At 29.3% G+C, this 20,833-nt stretch overlaps 1 protein-coding gene across 3 annotated transcripts in view; it reads left to right on the top strand.

Annotated features, from left to right (window-relative positions):
• LOC107439695 (H(+)/Cl(-) exchange transporter 5) overlaps positions 1-20,833 on the top strand; it is a 57,523-nt gene that overhangs the window by 36,167 nt on the left and 523 nt on the right. For 2 of the 3 annotated variants that reach the window (XM_043045190.3, XM_043045189.3), the window contains 7 exons: positions 7,697-7,818; positions 8,492-8,606; positions 8,702-8,800; positions 13,513-13,568; positions 17,771-17,878; positions 19,476-19,591; positions 19,693-19,787. In XM_043045190.3, coding sequence (XP_042901124.1) covers positions 7,697-7,818; positions 8,492-8,606; positions 8,702-8,800; positions 13,513-13,568; positions 17,771-17,878; positions 19,476-19,591; positions 19,693-19,787 — 711 coding nt within the window. The remainder of the gene's footprint in view (positions 1-7,696; positions 7,819-8,491; positions 8,607-8,701; positions 8,801-13,512; positions 13,569-17,770; positions 17,879-19,475; positions 19,592-19,692; positions 19,788-20,833) is intronic. The other variant, XM_071177054.2, reaches the window with a different exon arrangement.

Genomic DNA, 20,833 nt, shown 5'->3' with positions numbered 1-20,833 from the left:
TTTGTATTTAATTTTGCATTCTTAAGAAAAGTCATTTCTAAGTGGCTTTTGTTTTAAAATAAATAAAGGCAGTTGTAGTTTTATTTACGTAGAGCTAGAGTTGCACAATGGGCTCTTTGCGAGGGTCTGGGAAACAGCCCATGGATGATCCGGCCATCACAATTTGGAACCTCTGCGGAAAGGATGGCATCCCCTCCTCGGTAGCCGGACGATCGGCGTGTTGAGTCAAGCCCTTTACGGTAGAATAGTTTATCGGTCACGCCCACCCTTGGTCCCTTCGCAAACTTATCAAAGTGATCTCCTAACAGCATACTGACCACAGCCAGTATTGCTTTACTTTGGTGTTCTACTGGAAAACGTGTGGTCTAAGCGATCAGTCCACTGCGGGACAAAACAAACAAAGGATTGATTGATTGAATGAAAGTTTAATGGCACAAGATCCAAATGAGGACATACTGTGTCAAACAATATGTGTATACATGTCAAAAAATAAAGTGCATACTTACCTACTTTTCATGAAATACATTAGACATTGATAAAATGATATAGAAACAATCAACGGTAATAATGGAATAAAATCGTGTCAAAGTTAAAACACCGTAAAATTTTGTAAGACAGCTGAAATGTTAAAAATTTAATAAAATCATGAATAGAATAAAACTTCTATACAATTTAAAATGGCAATAACACGAAAAAATGCAAAAATGTTAGGATAATGGAAACAAATGAAGGAAGACTATTTTTGAAAAATCAGTATTGATTTTCGCGTATGAATTTATAAATAAAATGAAATATGGTATAACGTCTATAAGAATAAATCATATCTTTTAAAGTTTTAAATTAAATTATAACATATTCAGTGTAGTTTCCACTAGAACGGAATCGTTAAAAACCATCAAATATAATTTCATATTTTAACTATAAATGCTTGTGATAGTTTTTCCTCTTTAATACTTTTTTTCGTTACTTTTTTTTCCTCTTTAATTTTCGTCTTATTGGTCAGGAGCCAGCTCTGACTCTTATTTATATTCTCTTTACCCCTAGCAATTTACATAATTTTACTAATGTTGTATATTTTTTTAAAAATCAAAATAGCATTAGTTTGACGATAAGTATGAGGGTTGTATATTAACTAATTAAATTACATTTTTGAATAATTTACACAAAAACTAATAACGTCGAACATATTTATAATATCTTTAATCTGTTCAACTCATTAGCATAATTAAAGTAGAATATTATTCATTTTGTCTTCAAAACTAATAAAGTCCTCATCAACTCACCTTCTTACTGGAGCATTACAAAGAAAAGGAGAATGAAAACGTGAAGAAAAAAAAAGAAAAAAGTACCTAGTTATGAGACATTTGATGGATATCAATCATCTTAACCTGTCACTTTCTTACTAATATCTTTTTAGAAGAATCTCGTAGCTTTAATTGGAAGAATCTTTTTTTTTCGTGAATCCAACATTTGGCATAATTACTTATTTAATTCACTTAAAAGATATTTCATTTAAATCGATCAGTAACACGCTTTTACATTTAAATTTCAAGACACCTTACCCATTTACAGTTACATGTTTATTTTTAACTTTTTCTGTCAACCATTTTTCGCCCACTATTTTCTTTCAAACTTAAAATTCAATGCACCGAAATCGAACCACAGACAAAACATGTATGGCCATTTAACTTCATTCTAACAAGCCACAATTCAGAATGGCCGACCAGTCTGTGTAGGGGGCAGGGAACTGTCCTTGCATCAGAAAGGTTCTGGGTTCGAATCCCGGGCAAGGCATGGATGTTTCTTTCTCTCTATCTGTGTTCTATGTCCTTTCTCCTTTGTGTGTGAATGTGACCCGCCCTATAAACGGGTTGTGGTAGTGTGACGTGGGCGACGCTGTTCCACCGCCGTGGCTTTGCCTCAGGTGCCCACTGGGTAACGAAAAGAGAATTAGCAGTTCTGGCACTTTCTGTGGCCAATGGACAATAGCTCCAAGTGCCCGCCATTAAAAAAAAAAAAAAAACAATTCAAAATGAATGGCAACCTCGAAAATTTCGTTCTGTAAAAAAAAAAATAGATTCTTTTTAAGCTTCTTGCAATTCCAACATTTTGATACGTTGCCTTCTTCAAATTGAAATAAAAGAAAGCGATTTTGTTAATTTTTAAGAGTTTAATAAAGCTAGAACTTTTCTTCTGAAAAATTAATGCCTACTTTTTTTCATAAAAAGCTTTTATGTTTTTATAAGGGATACCTAAAAACTCCCCTACTCTTCTTTGTACTCTTCCTCCATTTTTGACGGAAATGAGGGGTGATTTGAAAAGGGTGAACAGCATTTTCTCTAGACCATCAAGTGAGGGGCTTTGTTAGTGTTTGCCGCAGTGGACAAACGAAATGCAGATTCGTCGACAGGCAAAACATTAATACAACGCAAAATATATATAAAAGTACACCGAGTTGAGTTTAGGTTTCACTTTTAAAGTTAATACTTTTTATAGAACATTTTTTACGCGTTTGTTTTTACCATACGTTTCTCAACAATAACGTTACTTGATACTCATGCATTTTATAAGTTTTCAAAGACATTAATAATTATTTTCATAACAGTTATCAAAGCATTTATTTTCCACATTGAATCGAATGAGACCAATCCCGATAACTAATAGTTTGGAAGTTTTAAGCATTTTACGTAAAAAAAAGTAAAAGTTTGTGTTTGTATTTTTTTTTACGCATTTGGTATTGATTTTAAGACAAGTGATGCATTATTCAACGTGTACTTTTTCACTTTGAATTAACAGAGACTATTAACAAGTCAATAGAACAAATAATTCTAAAATTGCAAGTGATTTTTTTTGTTTAAAAAGTAATATTTTTGATATGCGTGCAATTTTTACTTCGCTATTTAGTGGCTATCTGAACATGTAAGATGCATTTTTCGTTATAATTTTGCATGCTGATTTGGATAAGATAAAATTCGAATCAAATATTTCACATCGTAAGGGTTCTGCGTACAAAAGGTTCAATTTTGTACTATCATTTATTTACCCATCCTACATTACTAGACAGGCAAATGAGGTATTGTTTCCTCTGTATTTTTCTCTCTTTATCGTATAAGATAAACCACAAATTGAAAAGGAAAATAAATCAAAAGTGGAAATGGTTTTATCATTTTATATAAAATAATACTATTTCTGAATTGCACTTAACCCTTATAACTTCGAAACTATTAATACTATCAAGTTGAAATTTATCTCATTTAATTTAGCATAAAAAATTTATTTGTTCTTGATGAACTACTGTATAGTAAATTATTTTAGTTAGAAACCTGCATTCTAAATTATAATTTATTTTTAAAAAAAATCGTTTGATACTTTGGTGGATAATTTATGTTTTTTCGAGCTTACTGTTATCAGCTAATGACTTAAAACTGCATATAATTGAATACAGCAGCATATAGAGATGGAATTTAATATCGAAAGAATTAAAAAATAAATGAAAAAAAAGATTTCTAACTAATGTACAACGCGTCAAAAAAAAACGGACAACGCTCAATAACTTTTAATTTAATGATCACGTTCTAGGACTCAATCTTAAAGGTTCAAGGGATTGATTAATCTCAAATATGCTAATTAATTAGTGCAGACGGTATTTTAAGTTACCAAATCTGTCACAAAAACGTACTTTCTATGATTAAACGTACCTTTTTTCGACGGATTTAAACTTCTCATCTTCCAAAATATATAAATAAATAGTTTGGTCAGAAGAGCCATCCAAAGTTTCGACCCCTTTATGCTGCTCATTTTCATTTTTGCTGTTTTCGCCATATTTAGAGAATTTTTAAAGAATTGAACAATTTTTGAACTCCATTATAAGTTCGTTTATCCAAAGACATGCAAAAATTAAGTTTTAATAAATCTTTATTACTTTTTATTATTTTATTTAATAATCTAAAACAATTTCAATTGAAAGGTATGCAATTCTTTACATCATTTTAACGTACGTAAATTTACATGCAAAATAAAAAATTTGAGTAATTCGCTCGAATAGCTCCTGAGAAATGGAATTTCAAGAAATCGTATAGTTAAAGTTCAATTTCTCAGGAACTATTCAACCGATTTTACTCAAATTTTGTATTTTGCCATGTAAAACTATGTACCCTAAAATGGTGTAAAAATTTGCATACCTTATGATTCAAAATTCTTAGGACTATTTTTAAGTAAAGTAATAAAAAATAATAAATATTTACTAAAATTTATTTTTTGTATTGAATTATCATTAGATAAATAAATTTTATAATTGTTCGCAATTATTCTCAAGATATCGGAACCATATTTCCTGGATTGCAGCTATATTTTGAGAATCAAAAATAGGAGAGCTTAGGGGCGAGGAAACCTTGGTTGGTAGGGTGTTGGGCCCATGTCCAAGAGGTCGTGAATCCAACCCCCTCCTACTGAATACTATCTGTGTAGTAAATGGTGACTAGTGCACGTTAAAACTATCTGTTCACAAAATCCTTCATGTTCCCATAACAAATCATACCTCTGGGAATACTGAATTGGAGATTGATGGCTCTCTGTTGCGGGTCATAATTACGAAGAATGAATGAATGTATGAATGAGTCTGCCGTATAAATGGGCAGAGATGTGTGTGTGGCTGAAGTCGTATTCTTGGCCATAGATGATGGCACCTCTTAAAAACAAGAAACTCACCCGCTGCCATAAATTCGCTTGGTTTCACCAAGTAGGCTTACTGGCCAGTGACACTAGAAACAACAACAATACGAGTAACGCTTTAACTTAACTAAATGGTCTTACATAAAATTATGATAATTACATATTTTATGAACAGAATGGTCTTTTTTCAAGTATTTAATTTTAGGGGATTTATAATTTAGGTAATTTATAATTAAATTTTCTTAAATTATTAAGTATCTTTACAAGGAAAAAATCTTATTTAAATGTGCAAAACTATTAAAAAAAACATAAAAACGAAATATAATATTATCTTCGTATTTTGTAAAGAGTTTGGTTTTACAGCGATGATTTTTAAAAAAATAAATTGAATTATAAAAAGTTATATTTATATACTTTTAAAATAATATCGAAATATTAATTCTTATTGCATTCTCCAATTAAATTTGAATATTCTTAAAGTCTAATTTTGTAAATCATGATTAGCGACACTATTTTGTTCTGCATACTGTTATTTTTATACCCTATTCTTCTTTACTTCGAATTGGAGCATAGGGACTTCTATCATCACACTCTATTTGTGACCCTTCTCCATGTCTTTCATGTTTTCAATTCGTTTAAAATCGTTCTGCGCCAAGTATTTTTAGGTCTTCCTCTCTTTCTATTGCCTTAGGGTTCCAATCGAAAACTTGTTTTGCTCTAAATTTTTCAGGATAACGTTGAGCATGATCAATCCACTACCATTTACGGTTTTTTTTTATTTTCATATCAATCGGTTTCTGTTTTGCTTTTCTAAGAATTTCTGTATTGCAAATTTTATGAAACCACTTTATACGCAGTATTCTTCTTAAGCAGTTGTTAATAAATACTTTAAATCTTTTCACGTTATTTTTATTGCAGTGCCATGTCTCAGATATGTATAGTAAGACAAATTTAACACAAGTATTGAAAATTCTAATTTTTGTTGAATTTGTTATGTTTTTGTTTCTCCAGAATTTATAGAGACTAGCGTAAGTGCTACGGGCTTTGTTTAATCCATTTAGCATATCTTCATCAATTCTTTCTTTAAAAAAAGTAAGAAAAAAACTTAATAACAACCTTATCTCCGTATTCTACGAAATGTTCGACGGTCTAGTATCAGTTTTCAGCAATAGTTTTTAAACGAATTAATCGGTATATAAAAAGTTATATTTATGTACTTTTACAATAATATCGAAATTTTAATTCTTTCTATATTCTCCAATTTAGTTTGAATACTCTTAAAGTCAAGTTTTGTAAATCATGATTTGCGACAATATTTAGTCCGGGGAAATAACAATCTTATAAAAGGAAACTTATTTAGCGTATTATTTGAAGCAATAGCTTACTTCTTTACTAGCTGCAGATATATATCATAAAAAAAATTGATTATTAACTTTTTCATATTCTTCATTGGCAGAAAAACAAAAAACCTAATAAATGCAAATTACATTTCCTGCTATCAATTAGGGATAATTTAACGTCATTAAGCAAAAGGGAAAAAATAATCTTGGCACAAATTATTAGGATATTACTATCGTAATGACCAAAATAAATTTCAAACATTAACTTTGCATTGATAAAAGAACTAAAAAAAGAGCTATGTATAAAATACCAAATGGAGAAAACTGCAATTATCAAAAATCTTACAAATTAATACTTCGTATTCTGATAAAATTAAAATAGGATAATTAATAATTATTTAAATAAAATATGAGAAAGGATTTATCGCGTAATTATGGATATAAATAAAAGGAAAAACAACTTTTGAAATAATGTTAGTACTTTTATTTGAGCTGTTTAAAATATAGTGCAATTTGTGATCTAATTTATTTGATGAAAGGTCTGTCTTACACATCCACTTGTTAAAGAGTCTGAATTTATTCATAAAAACTGTGTCTTCTAAATATTTGTTTAATAAATTAATTGTCTTACTGTATTAAAATGATTGCTTTGAATTTTTTTTTTGTTTATAGTTTTTTTTTCATATAAGATATTTTTTTTCTGTTCTTATGGATCTGACAATGTTTTTGCTGTCGGTGTCATGAAACAAGCTTACACGTGTTTCTTTTATCATTATTTTTTTTATTATTATGTATTTTTATTAATATGATCGTTTATTATTACTTTTTTATTAACTCACTCTTGTGTCTTTGAGGGTGGAATCTTGCGACCGAAATTTCGACTACTTTCCAATTAGCTATAGCACTAAAATCTTCCCTGTAGCTTCGTTCCGAATAACGATGCTCGTTGTAGCAATCGTTTCCTGATCACTCACAATGTATCACCTTTTTATTGCCAAATAGATTATTACCCGAGTTCTAACCATTTTTTGACTAAATAGCACTGAAATCTCATCTTGAGCTCTGTATCTTCACAACAATATAAATTGCAATGTTTTCTAACCGCTTCAAGCAGAATTTATCACCAAACGCAATCTACCGTGAATCAAAATTTTGTCCCCTCTGTAACTAGTTATTGTACTCAAACTTGAAAAGGAACTCTGAAAAGAATGATGACATGTTTCAATCGCTCTTCTTTTTTTTTTCAAACTTTTTTTTTACTGCTAAAAATAGAATTTATCACCATATTATCACCCGAAAAGTTTATAGTCAATAAAGTTTCGATCACTGACCAAATGGCTATAGTGCTTATGTTTAAACTAAAGGTCTGTGCTGAATGACAAGTCCAACAAACAACAGCATATATAAACAGTTTAGTATTATTTTTAATAATCACCAAAATTTCCTCCCATGTCTTTCATAGTGGATGGCATTCTACGCTTCTTTTTTTTTTAAGTCAGCCGAAAAAAATTATTTTCTTTTTAACACACTTTATACAAATGTAGAGTTTAAATACTTTATTTTATCTAATAATTTATCAATAATTCATTCTTCCGTAATGGTTCAGACTTTTTGTTTTCTTTTTCATTTTAAATATTGTTTACTGAGATACATAGCTTTTTGAAATCTTGATTTTATTTATACAGGAGGTATAAGCATGTGTGGCCATTCCATACTGCATGTGCTTCAAATGAAAACTGCATGGCACCTAGTTTATACGCAATGATTGGAGCTGCATCTTGCTTGGCAGGTGTAACGAGAATGACAGGTACATTATTTAAATTAAAAATGTAAAAACCGGTGATTGCCGATTTACCATTTGGTCCTGTATACATTGCTTAGGCAATGTGTTAAATTTTTAAAGTTTAAATTTCATCAAAAACAACATTTTAAAATCACAAATAGTAGAACTGTACGAGTTTTGATGTCACAATGGTACACCTTCATCAGTTGGATAGGAATTTTATCCTATTGATAAAAGTGTACCATTGTGACACCAAGACTCGTATATGTTTTAAATAAAAAAATTGCCATTCATTTGTGATTTGCGTATTTGAAACTTATCTATTGCGATTGCTCACCATTATCACAATGCTGCGCCTTCATTAGTAAGATGAAAGTTTTATCACATTGATGAAGGTGAACAATTGTGTCAGGTATTTCGTTTTGACCTATAAGAGTTTGGATATCACAATGCTACACTTTCATCAGTTGGATAAAACTTTTATCTTACTGATGAAGGTGTACTTAAAACGTTGTTTTTGTTTAAATCTAATTTTATTTCAAAGAATTTCCTTTGGTATAAATTTTATACTTTCATTTTGTATAGAATGCCAAAATTCAGATTTGACCTATAACATATGCATTTACAACTAGTTAACAAATAAAAAGCAAATAAATTTTTTATAATTTATATATATTTACTTGAAAATCTTTTTTAGTATCTTTGGTCGTTATCATGTTTGAGTTGACCGGAAGTGTCGATTATATTGTTCCAGTTATGGCCACTGTTGTTGTGAGCAAATGGGTTGGAGACGCAATGGACAAGGAAGGGATGTATCTTTTTCTATGTTTGTCTAAATCATAAAAGGAATTTATACTTTTGATTGTTTAATGCTCGTTAATGAATATTTCTTATCACAATTCATTAGATATGATGCTCATATACAGTTCAACCACTACCCATTTTTGGATAACAAGAAATCTTTTAAAGAATCTACGAAAGCTGTTGATCTTGTTCGAGGAATGTGGTAAAAACAATTATTAACTCATTCCTTTGAATTTGTAAATTACAGTCACGGTTTTTGAGCAGCATTTCCCAATTTTTGTTTCGATACGGAACCCTAAATGATTGAGAAATTTTTGGCTGAACACCGACTTTATAAATAAAGTATATTAAAGCAGCTGAGAATCTACTAAGCAAAGAAAGATTGCTGGTTAGTCTTCAAATATTTAATATGAAGAATGAATTGTTTTTATCGTTTTATCAATAATAGTCTTAAATTAGGTTTAATGTCAGACACTTAAATTCACAGGTTTCAAACAGTATCTAGTCTAATTTTGAATTCGTTTTTAGTGTATGCATAAGCTGAAAATGAACAAAGTATGCTGAATTATAATTTTCGTAAAAGATCTGTTAAAAACATGAAGAATAGTTATACAAATGTGAAGGATAATAATTTAATTACTGATTTTAAGAATTATAAAAATAAAAAAAAAATTCTCTCAGTGCATTAGTGAATCTTCTACGGAATCCAAGGATTTCTTTTGGGAATTACTGTTCTGTTAGATATTATTTTCACAATCATGTTGAAATAAAAAATATTTCAAGAATTGTTTCTCAACCCTTGTCCACGAACCGAGTCGCAAGCTCTATTAACAGGTCAACAAGCACTGTTACCTTTTTGTTATTTAATATCGAACAAAGACCTCTTTTTCCCTACTTATTACTGAAGAATAAGAAAAAATAAACATAAATCCGATTTTTTTTGCATCGGTAGCTAAATGTATATCAGATTAGACATTAATACGATATTTTGTTAAATCACGTGATTTTAACTCCATAAGCTACTGTTAAGATTTTATTGCCTTTTTCTTCAACTTATTAAAGTAAAACTAAATTTATGTTATGAGTGTGAATTTGGTTATGAAATAAAACATTGAAATCGATTTCATTTTGCCCCTACTGTATGTGTTCGTGTAACTAGGTTTGACACCTGAAATTGACATGTTAGTCAGCAGCAAATAGCAACAGCAATTGCTTTAAATTCAGTTATTTATATTTTAAATGTCTATTATTTCCTTTTTATTTGTTTCATATTTACTTGCATTATATTGCTACCTACACATGGTTTTGGTTTCGCTATATTGTTATTAGAATAGAAAAATTTATACTTTATTAGAATTCATATAAATTTTATTTATATTTAGAAAAGTTTATTCTTAGATAGTTCTTCATTGTGGAGAGTATGTTATTTAATGATAAAAAATGAAATCAGAAAATATTTCAAATGCCACGATTTCGTATAAGTAAAACTTAAGCCAATAGTACCTTACCAGTCCTCGACAAAACACTCAAAAGTTTTACTGGTCTATGGTGTAAATTGGGTTGAAAAACATTGATTTAAAGTATCTAACTAAAATTAATAAATCTTAAAATGAATTTTAATTAGTAGACATTGAAACATAATAATTCTCTTCGTGTATAGGGGCTTCGTAATCAATAACTTTTATACTCTAAGAAAACTAGTCAAAAATAGGGTCATAACGTTTGGATGATTAAGCGTTGAAAAAAACGAATTAATATCGAAGTGAGGTAGAAAACATCAGACATTAACGAATTATTATCCTAGTCAATTTAAATATTGTTTTGATTTAAATCCCCAATAAGTTTATTTGATGTGAAAAATGGAAAGTTGTTTCGTGGAAAATTCAAATAACTTTCATTTTCATCATATGAATTTACTATAATTCAAACCCGCATTTACTCTAATTGATTCCAGTAATTGATTTTTAGATTTTGATAGCATTTTTTTTTCTAGTTGAAGGACTCCGAATGTTGAGACATTTTTGAGAAATGTTCTAAAAATAAATATTAAAGTTCTAAAAGTACAGCTTGTATTTTTCTCCATTTAAATAATAATAAAAAACTTTTTTTTCAAACGAAACGATAAAGCCAATAAGAACAAAGCAGTTTAAAACAAATAGTCACCAAGTTTGAGTAACTGATTTTTTTTCGCATACAGCTAACCAGAAAACCACGTAAACCAATGTTAATTTAATTCACAGGGATTTCATAGGGTTAAAAAAAATCCTTGCCTTGGGCTAGAGAGTCCTTCAACTTTGAAATTCCAACTAAGAAAGAGGATGCATAGTTAGAAAGTTCATTTCAAAATAAACATTTTGAGAACAAAAAGTTTTTTTTTATCCTGCGACAACACTGCAGAAAGTTTTGACTGCTCAAAAGTTTTAAATCAAAATGCCCTCGAGAAAGGAGAATTTACGGAAATTGAAATTCAATGAGTCTTACGAAAAATTAAAATGGTGTACTACAAAACACACCACATTGATAATAGCTTTCAGTAGACAAAATATCTAGTTATCAATAAAATTTCTTTTACGATATAACGTCATAAAAGTTAAATTGTCACTATCCAATATAATAGTACAGCCTACATAAACTATATTTCCCAATCATATATTGAAAATTAACTTGAGTTATATTCGGGAAGAGATTGATTTCTAAATGTAGGGGAATTTAAATATATCGGCGGAACACATGAATAACTTTTGATCTAATGATAGAACTTTCCCTTACTAAGATGCAATCTTGGTAGTTCGAGAGGATAATCTGAAATACCAATTCATAAGAACGGGTACTCTTACAAGTTTAAAAATCTGACCCAAAAATGTAATTTTTCTTCATACCTTCTCTTCGACGGGTTCGAGTTTTTATCCTTTAAAATGTTAGGATTCGCCCTAGTCTGAAAAACTTGGCAACAATAGTTTACACAGGACAGCGGTCAAAAGTTGAAGTTCTTGAATATTATTGTATTCCATGGTAAATATTATCTTAAATTATGTACGTATTTCGATGATCTTCATATGTTTCAGACTTTATGCAAGTTAAAAACGCGTTTGCACAAAAATAAAGCATATGAAACATGTTACTTAATAATAATTATTTTTTATTTAAATTTAGCTATGACAAAAAGAATTTTTTTAATGATATACAAATATTTACACAGTTTAAATTCTGTAGTTTTAAATAAGAAAATAAAAGCATTGAACGAAATTAGCCGAATGGTTTCGGAGTAATAATTTTTAAAAAACATTGAAACTCCACCCTAATTTGAAGGTCGAAAATTCGAATTTGTTGAAAAGTTTATTCAGAAAAAGGCTTTGGGGTCCGACTTTGTTACGTAATATTTCACCTGCTCTTACTAATTGGAATATTTTTCTCAGGTCAATCCCTCGAACCATTAAGATTAAATCTTCATATATAAAAATCCGATTACTAGATCAAAAGTTAAGAATATGTTTCGTTTTTTGAATTGCAGAGTACAGTGCGCAAAAACAAAAAAAAAAAAAAAACTGGGCCAACCTAAGTATTTGATCTAATGATCGAATCTTCACGTTCTAGATTCACGTCATCCAATTAAGAAGAGCAGACAATAGTTTTAGTTAAGAAATCAGACGTAAAAACGTACTTTCTCTGAATAAATATACCTTTTTTTTGACGCATTTGGATTTTTGATCTCCAATATATAGCCGCAATCTGGGAAATACTGTCCTAATAGTTTGTTAGGAGAACGCTTCAAAGTTTGAACCTCTTAAAGTTAATTTTTTTGCTTATTTCGCTGTACCTCGAGAGCTTTTTAGCTTACATTTTTGCACACAGTTATAAAATCGTTTATCCAAAGATAATTCGCTGTAAAAAATGACTTTTAGTATTTTATTTAATAAAGTACGAAAATATTTTGAATTGTACGGTACACAATATTTTGCATCGTTTTAAGGAACGTAATTTTACATGGCAAAAGGAGATATTTACGCAAAATCGGTCGAATAGTTCATGAGAAATTGAATTTCTAAAAATGCAGATATTTAAAATTCAATTTCTCATGAGCTATTCGATTGATTTTGCTCAAACTTTATATTTTGCCAAGTAAAATTATATTTTTTAAAATGATGCAAAAAATTGTGCGCCTTACAATACAAAATTGTCCCTTCCATTATTAAATGAAATAATAAATATGTACCAAAAGTCATTTTTTGCATGGATTTATCTTCGGATAAACAAATTTCATAATTGTGTTCAAAATTTTTCAATTCGCTTAAAAAGTTCTCGAGATATAGCGAAAACGCAAGAAGTAAAATTAACAAACTTTGGTCCAAACTTTAGAACACTCTCCTGACCAAAAAAAAAAATTGGGACCATATTTCCCAGATTGCGGCTACCTTCTATATTTTAGAGATAAGAAATGCAAATCTGTTAAAAAAAAAAAAAAAAATTATGTTTATTCAGAAAAAGTACATTTTTGTCACCAATTTCGTAACTTAAAATATCGTCTGCAGTAATCAATTAGCATATTTGAAGTCACTCCCTCGAGTCATTAAGATTGAGTCCTAAAACGTGAAGATCCGATTATTCCATCTAAAGTTAATCTGTTATTTTTTTTCTTTGGCGCATTGCACATTAGTTGAAATTTTTTTTTTCTTCCGATTCTTTCGATATTAAATTACATCTTTATATGCTGCTATATTCAATGATATACAGTTTTAAGTCATTAGTTGATAATAGTAAGCTTGAAAAAATATAAATAAACTATCTACTAAAGTATCAAATGATTTTTTAAAAAAATATAAATTATAATTTAGGAATGCATATAAAATAATTTACTATGTTGTATTAGTTCATTACAAACAAATAATGATCGTATATATATATATATTGTTGTAGGATTAGAAGCCAGCTAGTTTGTTTTAGTCAAAAAGGAATGACTTTATACGAAATAGGTAACTACAATCATTTCTTTTTTTTTTTCTAAACATGAAAATTCAAAGCTTTAAGCTTGAGTTTAGATTAATTTCAAATTTCAATCTAAAGCATAATTATAAAATTAAAATACTTATATTTTTTAATGCCACCTTTTTAAGAGAACTAAAACGATAAACGGAGAACTTGATAAAACTGTGATAAAAATTTATTATGCTCTTTTTTAGAAGAATAGCGTATCAAGGTTATACGATTTCCCTTCTTCATTACCACAGTAGTCCAGCGTCCTTACTAAAACGTAAATCGCGAAACCTCGGGGCACCTATAGTTTGTCTACGGTAAGAACTCCCCCCACCCCTAAGTCTGAGGCCGTCTGCTGTTATGGAAACAAGAATAGTGCATTTCTGGGAGGGTAGCTTCTCTTCATTCTAGGGCTAACACAATAGACTGAAGAAAAAGATTCCCTTTCTCTAGCAGACCCCACACCCCTACTTGAAATAGTTATATATCGTTACCATATAGTCACCGCCACGGGTCCAGACGAATGGCTAAAGGAGTTCTTATTTAAGACAAACTATAGTCTATTTACAACGAGTACAGGAAAGTGTTTTTTGTCCATTCGATCAGCGTATTTTTTAGTAATCTCTTTTTGTTCTTTTTTTTAAATTTCATTTTAGTTTTGTGTGTTAGCTTATGTCGGAAAGTAGTCGAAATTTCGAAGGACGATAAAATGGCAATAAATTCTGTCTAAGAAGCCGCGCTATTGAAACATTTATTTCATGACACGGCTGTACAATACTGGTCAGAAAACGATCGAATTTTTCCTATTTTTGTCATCCGGCAAGAACTGCAGTCGAAATTCGAGCTCTCCAGCTATGGCGATCGAAATGGACTACGGGTGGTGCAGAGCAAAACTCTCAACCTATGACAACACTTCACATGCTTTCACCATAGCGTGTGGAGAGTCAGGGGTGAAGGAAGTACTTTAGTTTCTGTCTTAATTTTCAAAACTCTTAAGTTATTAAACTATATGGAACTGAAAATAAACATAGTTCTTGAAGAAAGCATTGTGGAAATATTAGAAAATATTTGTGATAATTAAATACTAGAAACATTATGAAAATGGAAAATATCCTAGTACATTTCCGTACAACTAAAAAGAGGGAAGGGGGTCAAAACATGGAACCGGTCTTTTACCCAGTTGGCGTATTCGAGCTTTGAAATCGCAAATTGGCGATCGAAATGGGCTACAGGAGGCGTAGAGCAGAAGTCTGTACCTATGACCAGGGCTAAAGAGAATAGAAGGGCTGGTTCACTCGATTGAAGAAACTCTCGCCACGCCAATCCTCCGATTTTCTCTAGTGACGTCACTTTGGCGCAAAGCTCGCACTTTTACTTCAAGAACGGAGCGTTCGGCCTTACTAGCTCTAACTAATATTGGAGTATTTCTTTTTGAGAGATATTCTAAGACATTTGTTATTTTCTATAATGACTTTCCTCAGTTTTTGCAGTGAATTTACAAGAATTTAAAACTATTATCGAAATGCCAGTTTGCGCGATTGCAACTTGCAAAAATTCTGATAAAAAAAACAAAAGGAAAAACGTGTACCTTAAAGTAAATGAACAACTATGTAAAGAATGGATTCCGAAATGACACAGTTAATATAAAACAGCAATACGTTTATTCTATCGCTAAGAACTTTTATAAAAATTCATTATCTAAATAGAAACCGCCTCGTTACTTCAAAAAGAAACGCAGGAGAAAAAAATTAAAAAATAGATAAAGTCAAAGAAAATTAAAATGTAAATAAAATATATAGTATGTAGTTGAAATTCTCCTAATTTCATAACATATTTTTAATGTAGTTATTCTAAATATTTATGATTTCTTTAAAAATTATATTCTCTTAAATTTAAATATCTATAAATTATATCATCGTAAATTTAACTATCTATAAGCAATTGTAAAATTTCTAATGTCATTATGAACCTAAATTATTATTTTGTTTTAGTAATTAGCGTATAAGGTTGATGTTTCCTAATGATTAAGTATAAACAAATTGATTTTAACGGCATATTTAAAAATTAGGGATTCTAAATTTAACTCAACTTATTGTTATAACAGAATATGTAGATAAAAAAGTGCCAATATATGCTTTAATTTTTCTTAATAATTAAAGTTAAAACAGAACTTCTTAAAATAAAGTATTTATAGTGTCATTTTCGCCAACTAGTAAAATATTTTTATAAGTTTAAAATGGTATTTTTTTAATATAATGGCCAAGAAAGTTTTTTTGAACCATGTTTATGAACGGAAATAAAGTGTTAATTACGTTAAGTTTGAAAGCTAATAACCAGAAAATGTCTAACTTATTTTTACAAAGAGAAAGTTGCAAAGTTATCATAATATCTTTGCTTGCGATCTTCGAGATCTGTGGACACAGTGACGTCATGAGGAGGGAAATCGTAGCTTCATCTCTAAGAGAGGAGTGAACTAGCCTTTCTATTCTCTTTAGCCCTGACCTATGGCAACACTTCGCATGCTTTCACCATTAGCGTGTGGAGAGTCTTAAGAGAAGGAAAACCGTTACTATCTGTCTTGATTTTCAAGTAGATTAGATACTTTTAATTTAGGAAACTATATATAACTAAAAACTACACTGAAAATCCACACTAAAAGAAAACGTCGTGGTAATTTAAAAAAATATTTTTGACAAGTAAATACGAAAAATATTAAGAAAGGGAAAAATATCGTAGTACATTCCTATACAACGGGGAAGAGTCAAGGTATGGAATCAGTCATCTCCCCAGATGGCGCATTCGAGCGTTGCGATCGATCGCGAATAATAGATTAATTAATGAAGTAAAGTGCTAAGGAAACGATTGGAATTTTTATCGTTAGTTTTCACAAAGTTACAGTTGTTCCAGCTACAGGGAGAGATTAAAATTTCCACTAATGATAAATTCTGCTGGTAGCAGTCGAGAAGCGATTTAAAAAAAAAAATTTGTCATCCGGCACAGAGCTCCAGTCTAAATTTGAGCACTCTTGATAAAATCTGAAAGTGTTTCAAATTTCGATCACCGATGAATTCATCTTATTGCTGTTCGGAAAAAATTAAAACTTTAATTGTCATTCGGCACAGCCTTTCAGTTAAAATTTGTGGTCTCTAGCTAGTCAGAAATTAAAAATTTTAATTCCGAGATTTGCCCTCTACAGAGAGGAAAAAGGGGAAATGTAAAACGTAAAATAATTGCAACATTCAATATATATCACAACTAATGCACGATAATACATTAAACAACTAAATCATAGGGTGACTGAAAATTATTGAAATAGATAAATACTTCGAGAACTCTGCATGAGGTCAAAAATTTAAGAATGCGGAAATTAAATATTTCGATTTAAATATACAACACACATTCATTGATACCAAATTTGACACTACAGCCTGGGGGTGCGGATTTATTTAAATATTAAATAGAAGCTCCAGTTTTTTATTACAGATTTGAATTTTCCAGAAAAAATTCCTCATTTGAACTAGAAGAATTTTAACAGCTTGCGTGATAACTGCAAAATGAGAAATGGGTTACAAATTATTTAAAATGGCCTTAAGAAATATGAGTCAGATCGAAAACACAAAATAGATATGTTTGATAGTTTATCATAATGACATCAAACTTGAGACCTACCTTCAAACTCAGCATAATGCACCGGTACTCATTTCAACAGCCAGAGTATGTGTCTGGGGGTCAAGTTTGCTATGTATGCTGCTTAATATTTAACATGTACATTTTTACATATTTCTACATTTATATATTAAGTAATGCATTAGTCATTTAACCCAATAAAATACAATTTGAAAGAAGTTTTGCAGATTATTGATGTTAATGAATGAAAAAAAGCATTTGATAACAATAAATTCCATTAGCTGTTTCAGCTATCTATAAAATTATGTAATTCACTATAATTTAATTTTTTTTTATAATAAATCTGTTCGAAGTTACAAAATATTTAGTTTGTCCTTAAATTTAATAGCACTTATTTAATACTAAAAACATCAATTATGTTAAACTTTCAAAAAATAGGGCAAAACTCAAAAATCAGAAAAACTGCAGACGACCTAATAAATTTAAATATTAATCTATTTATTTTACAGAGTGTAAGAAATAAATAAGGATTATACGATTTTCATTCTAAGAATACTTTTGTTTTAATTTTTAGAAGACATTTTAAGAAACACGTCACACAATGGGTTTCCGATTATTTTCTCGCAGGAGCTTCCATATTTAATTGGTTTCGTCTTGAGAAGAGATCTCTGTTTAACAATAGGTAAGTCAAAATCAGAGATAGTACAAAGTATTAATATCAAAGTATTAATATTAAGTATTGTATCAAAAAATATATAAAGTATTGTATCAAAGTATTAATGGGAATGCAAACTTTTAAAGAGATTGAACATGTTGGTGGAACAAATAATTTTCGGGATGAACATATATTTTTTCGGTTACAAATGGCATTACAAGAGTAACATCATCATTGAATTTGTCATAAAATTAATTTTTCTTAAAAAGTTTTAAAAAAACTGACACAGCATATTTCATGTTAATTGATTTTTCATTCTTTCAACAACAACAAAAAAAAGGACAGCTTAAGAATGTTTAGAAAAAACATAGAATTCCAGATAAATTGTACTATTTGGATATTTAGTTATTCGTACACATTATATTTTTCTTAAGTATTTTTAATGCTATAAATCATAATCTTGAGTTATAATGATTTTAGAAATACATTCTTTCTTCTTTTTTTTTTTTTTTACATTTTTGTACTTCGCTGAGAATGAATATTTTACAATTTTGTGTCGTATCCAAAACAATTATTTCAATGAACGTAAATATTTAAATGCTCTCTTTTGTTTTGCTTAATTCACTGACAAATAGAAACAATTGAAAGTTTCCATTGTGACATGTTCGGGGGATAAAACAATTGGTTTTATCACCTTTTATATAAGTACAGTGCGCCAAATAAAAAAATTTAAAAAAAAACGGATCTTCATGTTCTAGAACTTAATCTTAATGATTCGAGGGGGTGATCTCAACGAGGCTAATTAATTAGAACAAACGACATTTTAAGTTACGAAATCAGACACAAAAACGCACTTTCAATGAATAAACATACTTTTTTTTACAGATTCAGTTTTCTGATCTTGAAGAGGTAGTCACAATCTGGGAAATATGGTCCCCATAGTTTGGTCAGGAGAGCGATCCAAAGTTTAAATCCTTTAATGTTAATTTTATTTTTAACGTATTTTGCCATATCTCGAGAACTTTTTAAGCAAATTTAGAACTTTTTGCACCCAACTATGAAACGCATTTATCCAAAAATAATTCTATTCTAACATAACTTTTAGTAAATATTTATTATTATATTGTTTAATAATGGTCGAAAACATATGAATTTCAATGTATAAAATTTTTACATCACTTTAAAGAATGTAATTTTACATGGCAAAGTACATAAATTCAGCGAAATCGATCCAATAGTTTCTGAGATATCGAATTATAAAGAAGCCATATTTTTAAGGTTCAATTACTCCTTTGTTCAATTCATCATGAGAAATGGGGTACATAATGAGACATCTCTTACTCAAAAAAATAATCATATAATAAATCTAAATTAAAATCTAAAAAATATTTCAAAATTTAAAGAAGAGTATACAAATCTCCAAATTTTGAAATATTTTTTGAGTCAAATGATTTCTTCTCAAAATAATTAACAATGGCACATCCTGGAAAGATCAATATTTAAAATTTTTTATAATGGAATTATGAATATAAAATATAGTCTAAGTAAGGTCCATAATACATCCAGCTTTGCTTTAAAAAACTTTAGAAGACAAAATAAACTGCAGTCTTTCATTTTTATATAGAACACAAGAAAAAGAATAAACAAGTGAATGGGAGAACAACTGTTGACTTTGGTCAAAAAGCATATGAAACATCAAAATCTCCATTTTCCCTAAATCTGAATAAAATAGTTGATATGGTAAGTATTCTTACTTAAATTAATAATAAACACAAAAGGTAAAATTTATAAAGTTTTGTATTTTCAAAATAAATTACATTTTAAATATTATATTTTTACAGGCTCCAATTACAGTTACAGTACTAACTCCAATGGAGACAGTAATTGAAATGTTCTGCAAATTAGGTCTCCGTCAAATTTTAGTCACGGAAAATGGGTAATTATTTTTTAAATTAACATTTTTTGATCATTCTTAAATAAAATGATAAATATTTACTTAAAGTGATTTTTCGCCTGGGATTATCTTTGGATAAACGAATTTTATAATTGTGTGCAACGTTGTTCGATTCGCTTAAAAAGATCACTAGATATAATGGAATGCACAAAAAGTAAAATTAACATTAAGAGGTCCAAACTTAGGAGCGCTCTCCAGACCAAACCATTGGGACCATATTTCTCACTTTGCGGCACCTCTTATATTTTGGGAACTAGAAATCTGAATCCGTCAAAAAAAAAAGGTATGTTTATTAAGGGACAGTACGTTTTTTTTTTTTGGTCTTATTTTGTAACTTAAAACATCTTCTGCAGTAATTAATTAACATATTTGAAGTAACCCCCTTAAACCATAGGAAGGAGTCCAAAAGCGTAAAGATCCGATTATTAGATCAAAAGTAATTCAAGATGGTTCGTTTTAGTTTTTTTGACGCGCTGTATTAAAATCCTATGATACAAAATTAAATTAGTACCACACTAAAAAATCTTTAACGTAATAGCTCTTAAATTTTGTTTAATTAAAATAGTGGTGTTAGAAATGTAATATTATATAGTTCATAACGTAATTTAATCTTGCTAAAATAAAGGAAATTTTTTGAAATTTCTGCTGCTTTTTAGCGCGTTTTTTTCAAAGAAGTTTTATCTATTTAGAATTAAAAATATTTGTGTTTTCTTTTAGTATTAATCTTGCTAAAATCGTTTTGTTAAATTACCTCTTAATAAATAAATAACTGGGTTTTTTTAATAAATAAATAATAACTTTTTGGAAGTTTAGAATTCTGAAGTTCTCGATTCTTATTGAGAAGGCAGGCGCCTCCCTAAGCCCCTTACAACGCTTTTATGTTCTTCAAGCATTGAACTCTTGGGCAAAACTGTTCAGCAGATATTTCTCAGATACACACTTTCTCATTCAATAACATGGAGCTTATAAAGGAAATTTGGTACTAACAGTTTATTTAACTAAAATTTTTTTATTTTTTGAGATATAGA

This window comes from Parasteatoda tepidariorum, chromosome 2 (genome assembly GCF_982258835.1).
Source record: "Parasteatoda tepidariorum strain Cologne lab strain chromosome 2, Ptep-v5.0, whole genome shotgun sequence".
In the NCBI taxonomy this organism is placed as follows: domain Eukaryota; kingdom Metazoa; phylum Arthropoda; class Arachnida; order Araneae; family Theridiidae; genus Parasteatoda; species Parasteatoda tepidariorum.
This window is presented reverse-complemented; position numbering and strand designations above follow the sequence as displayed.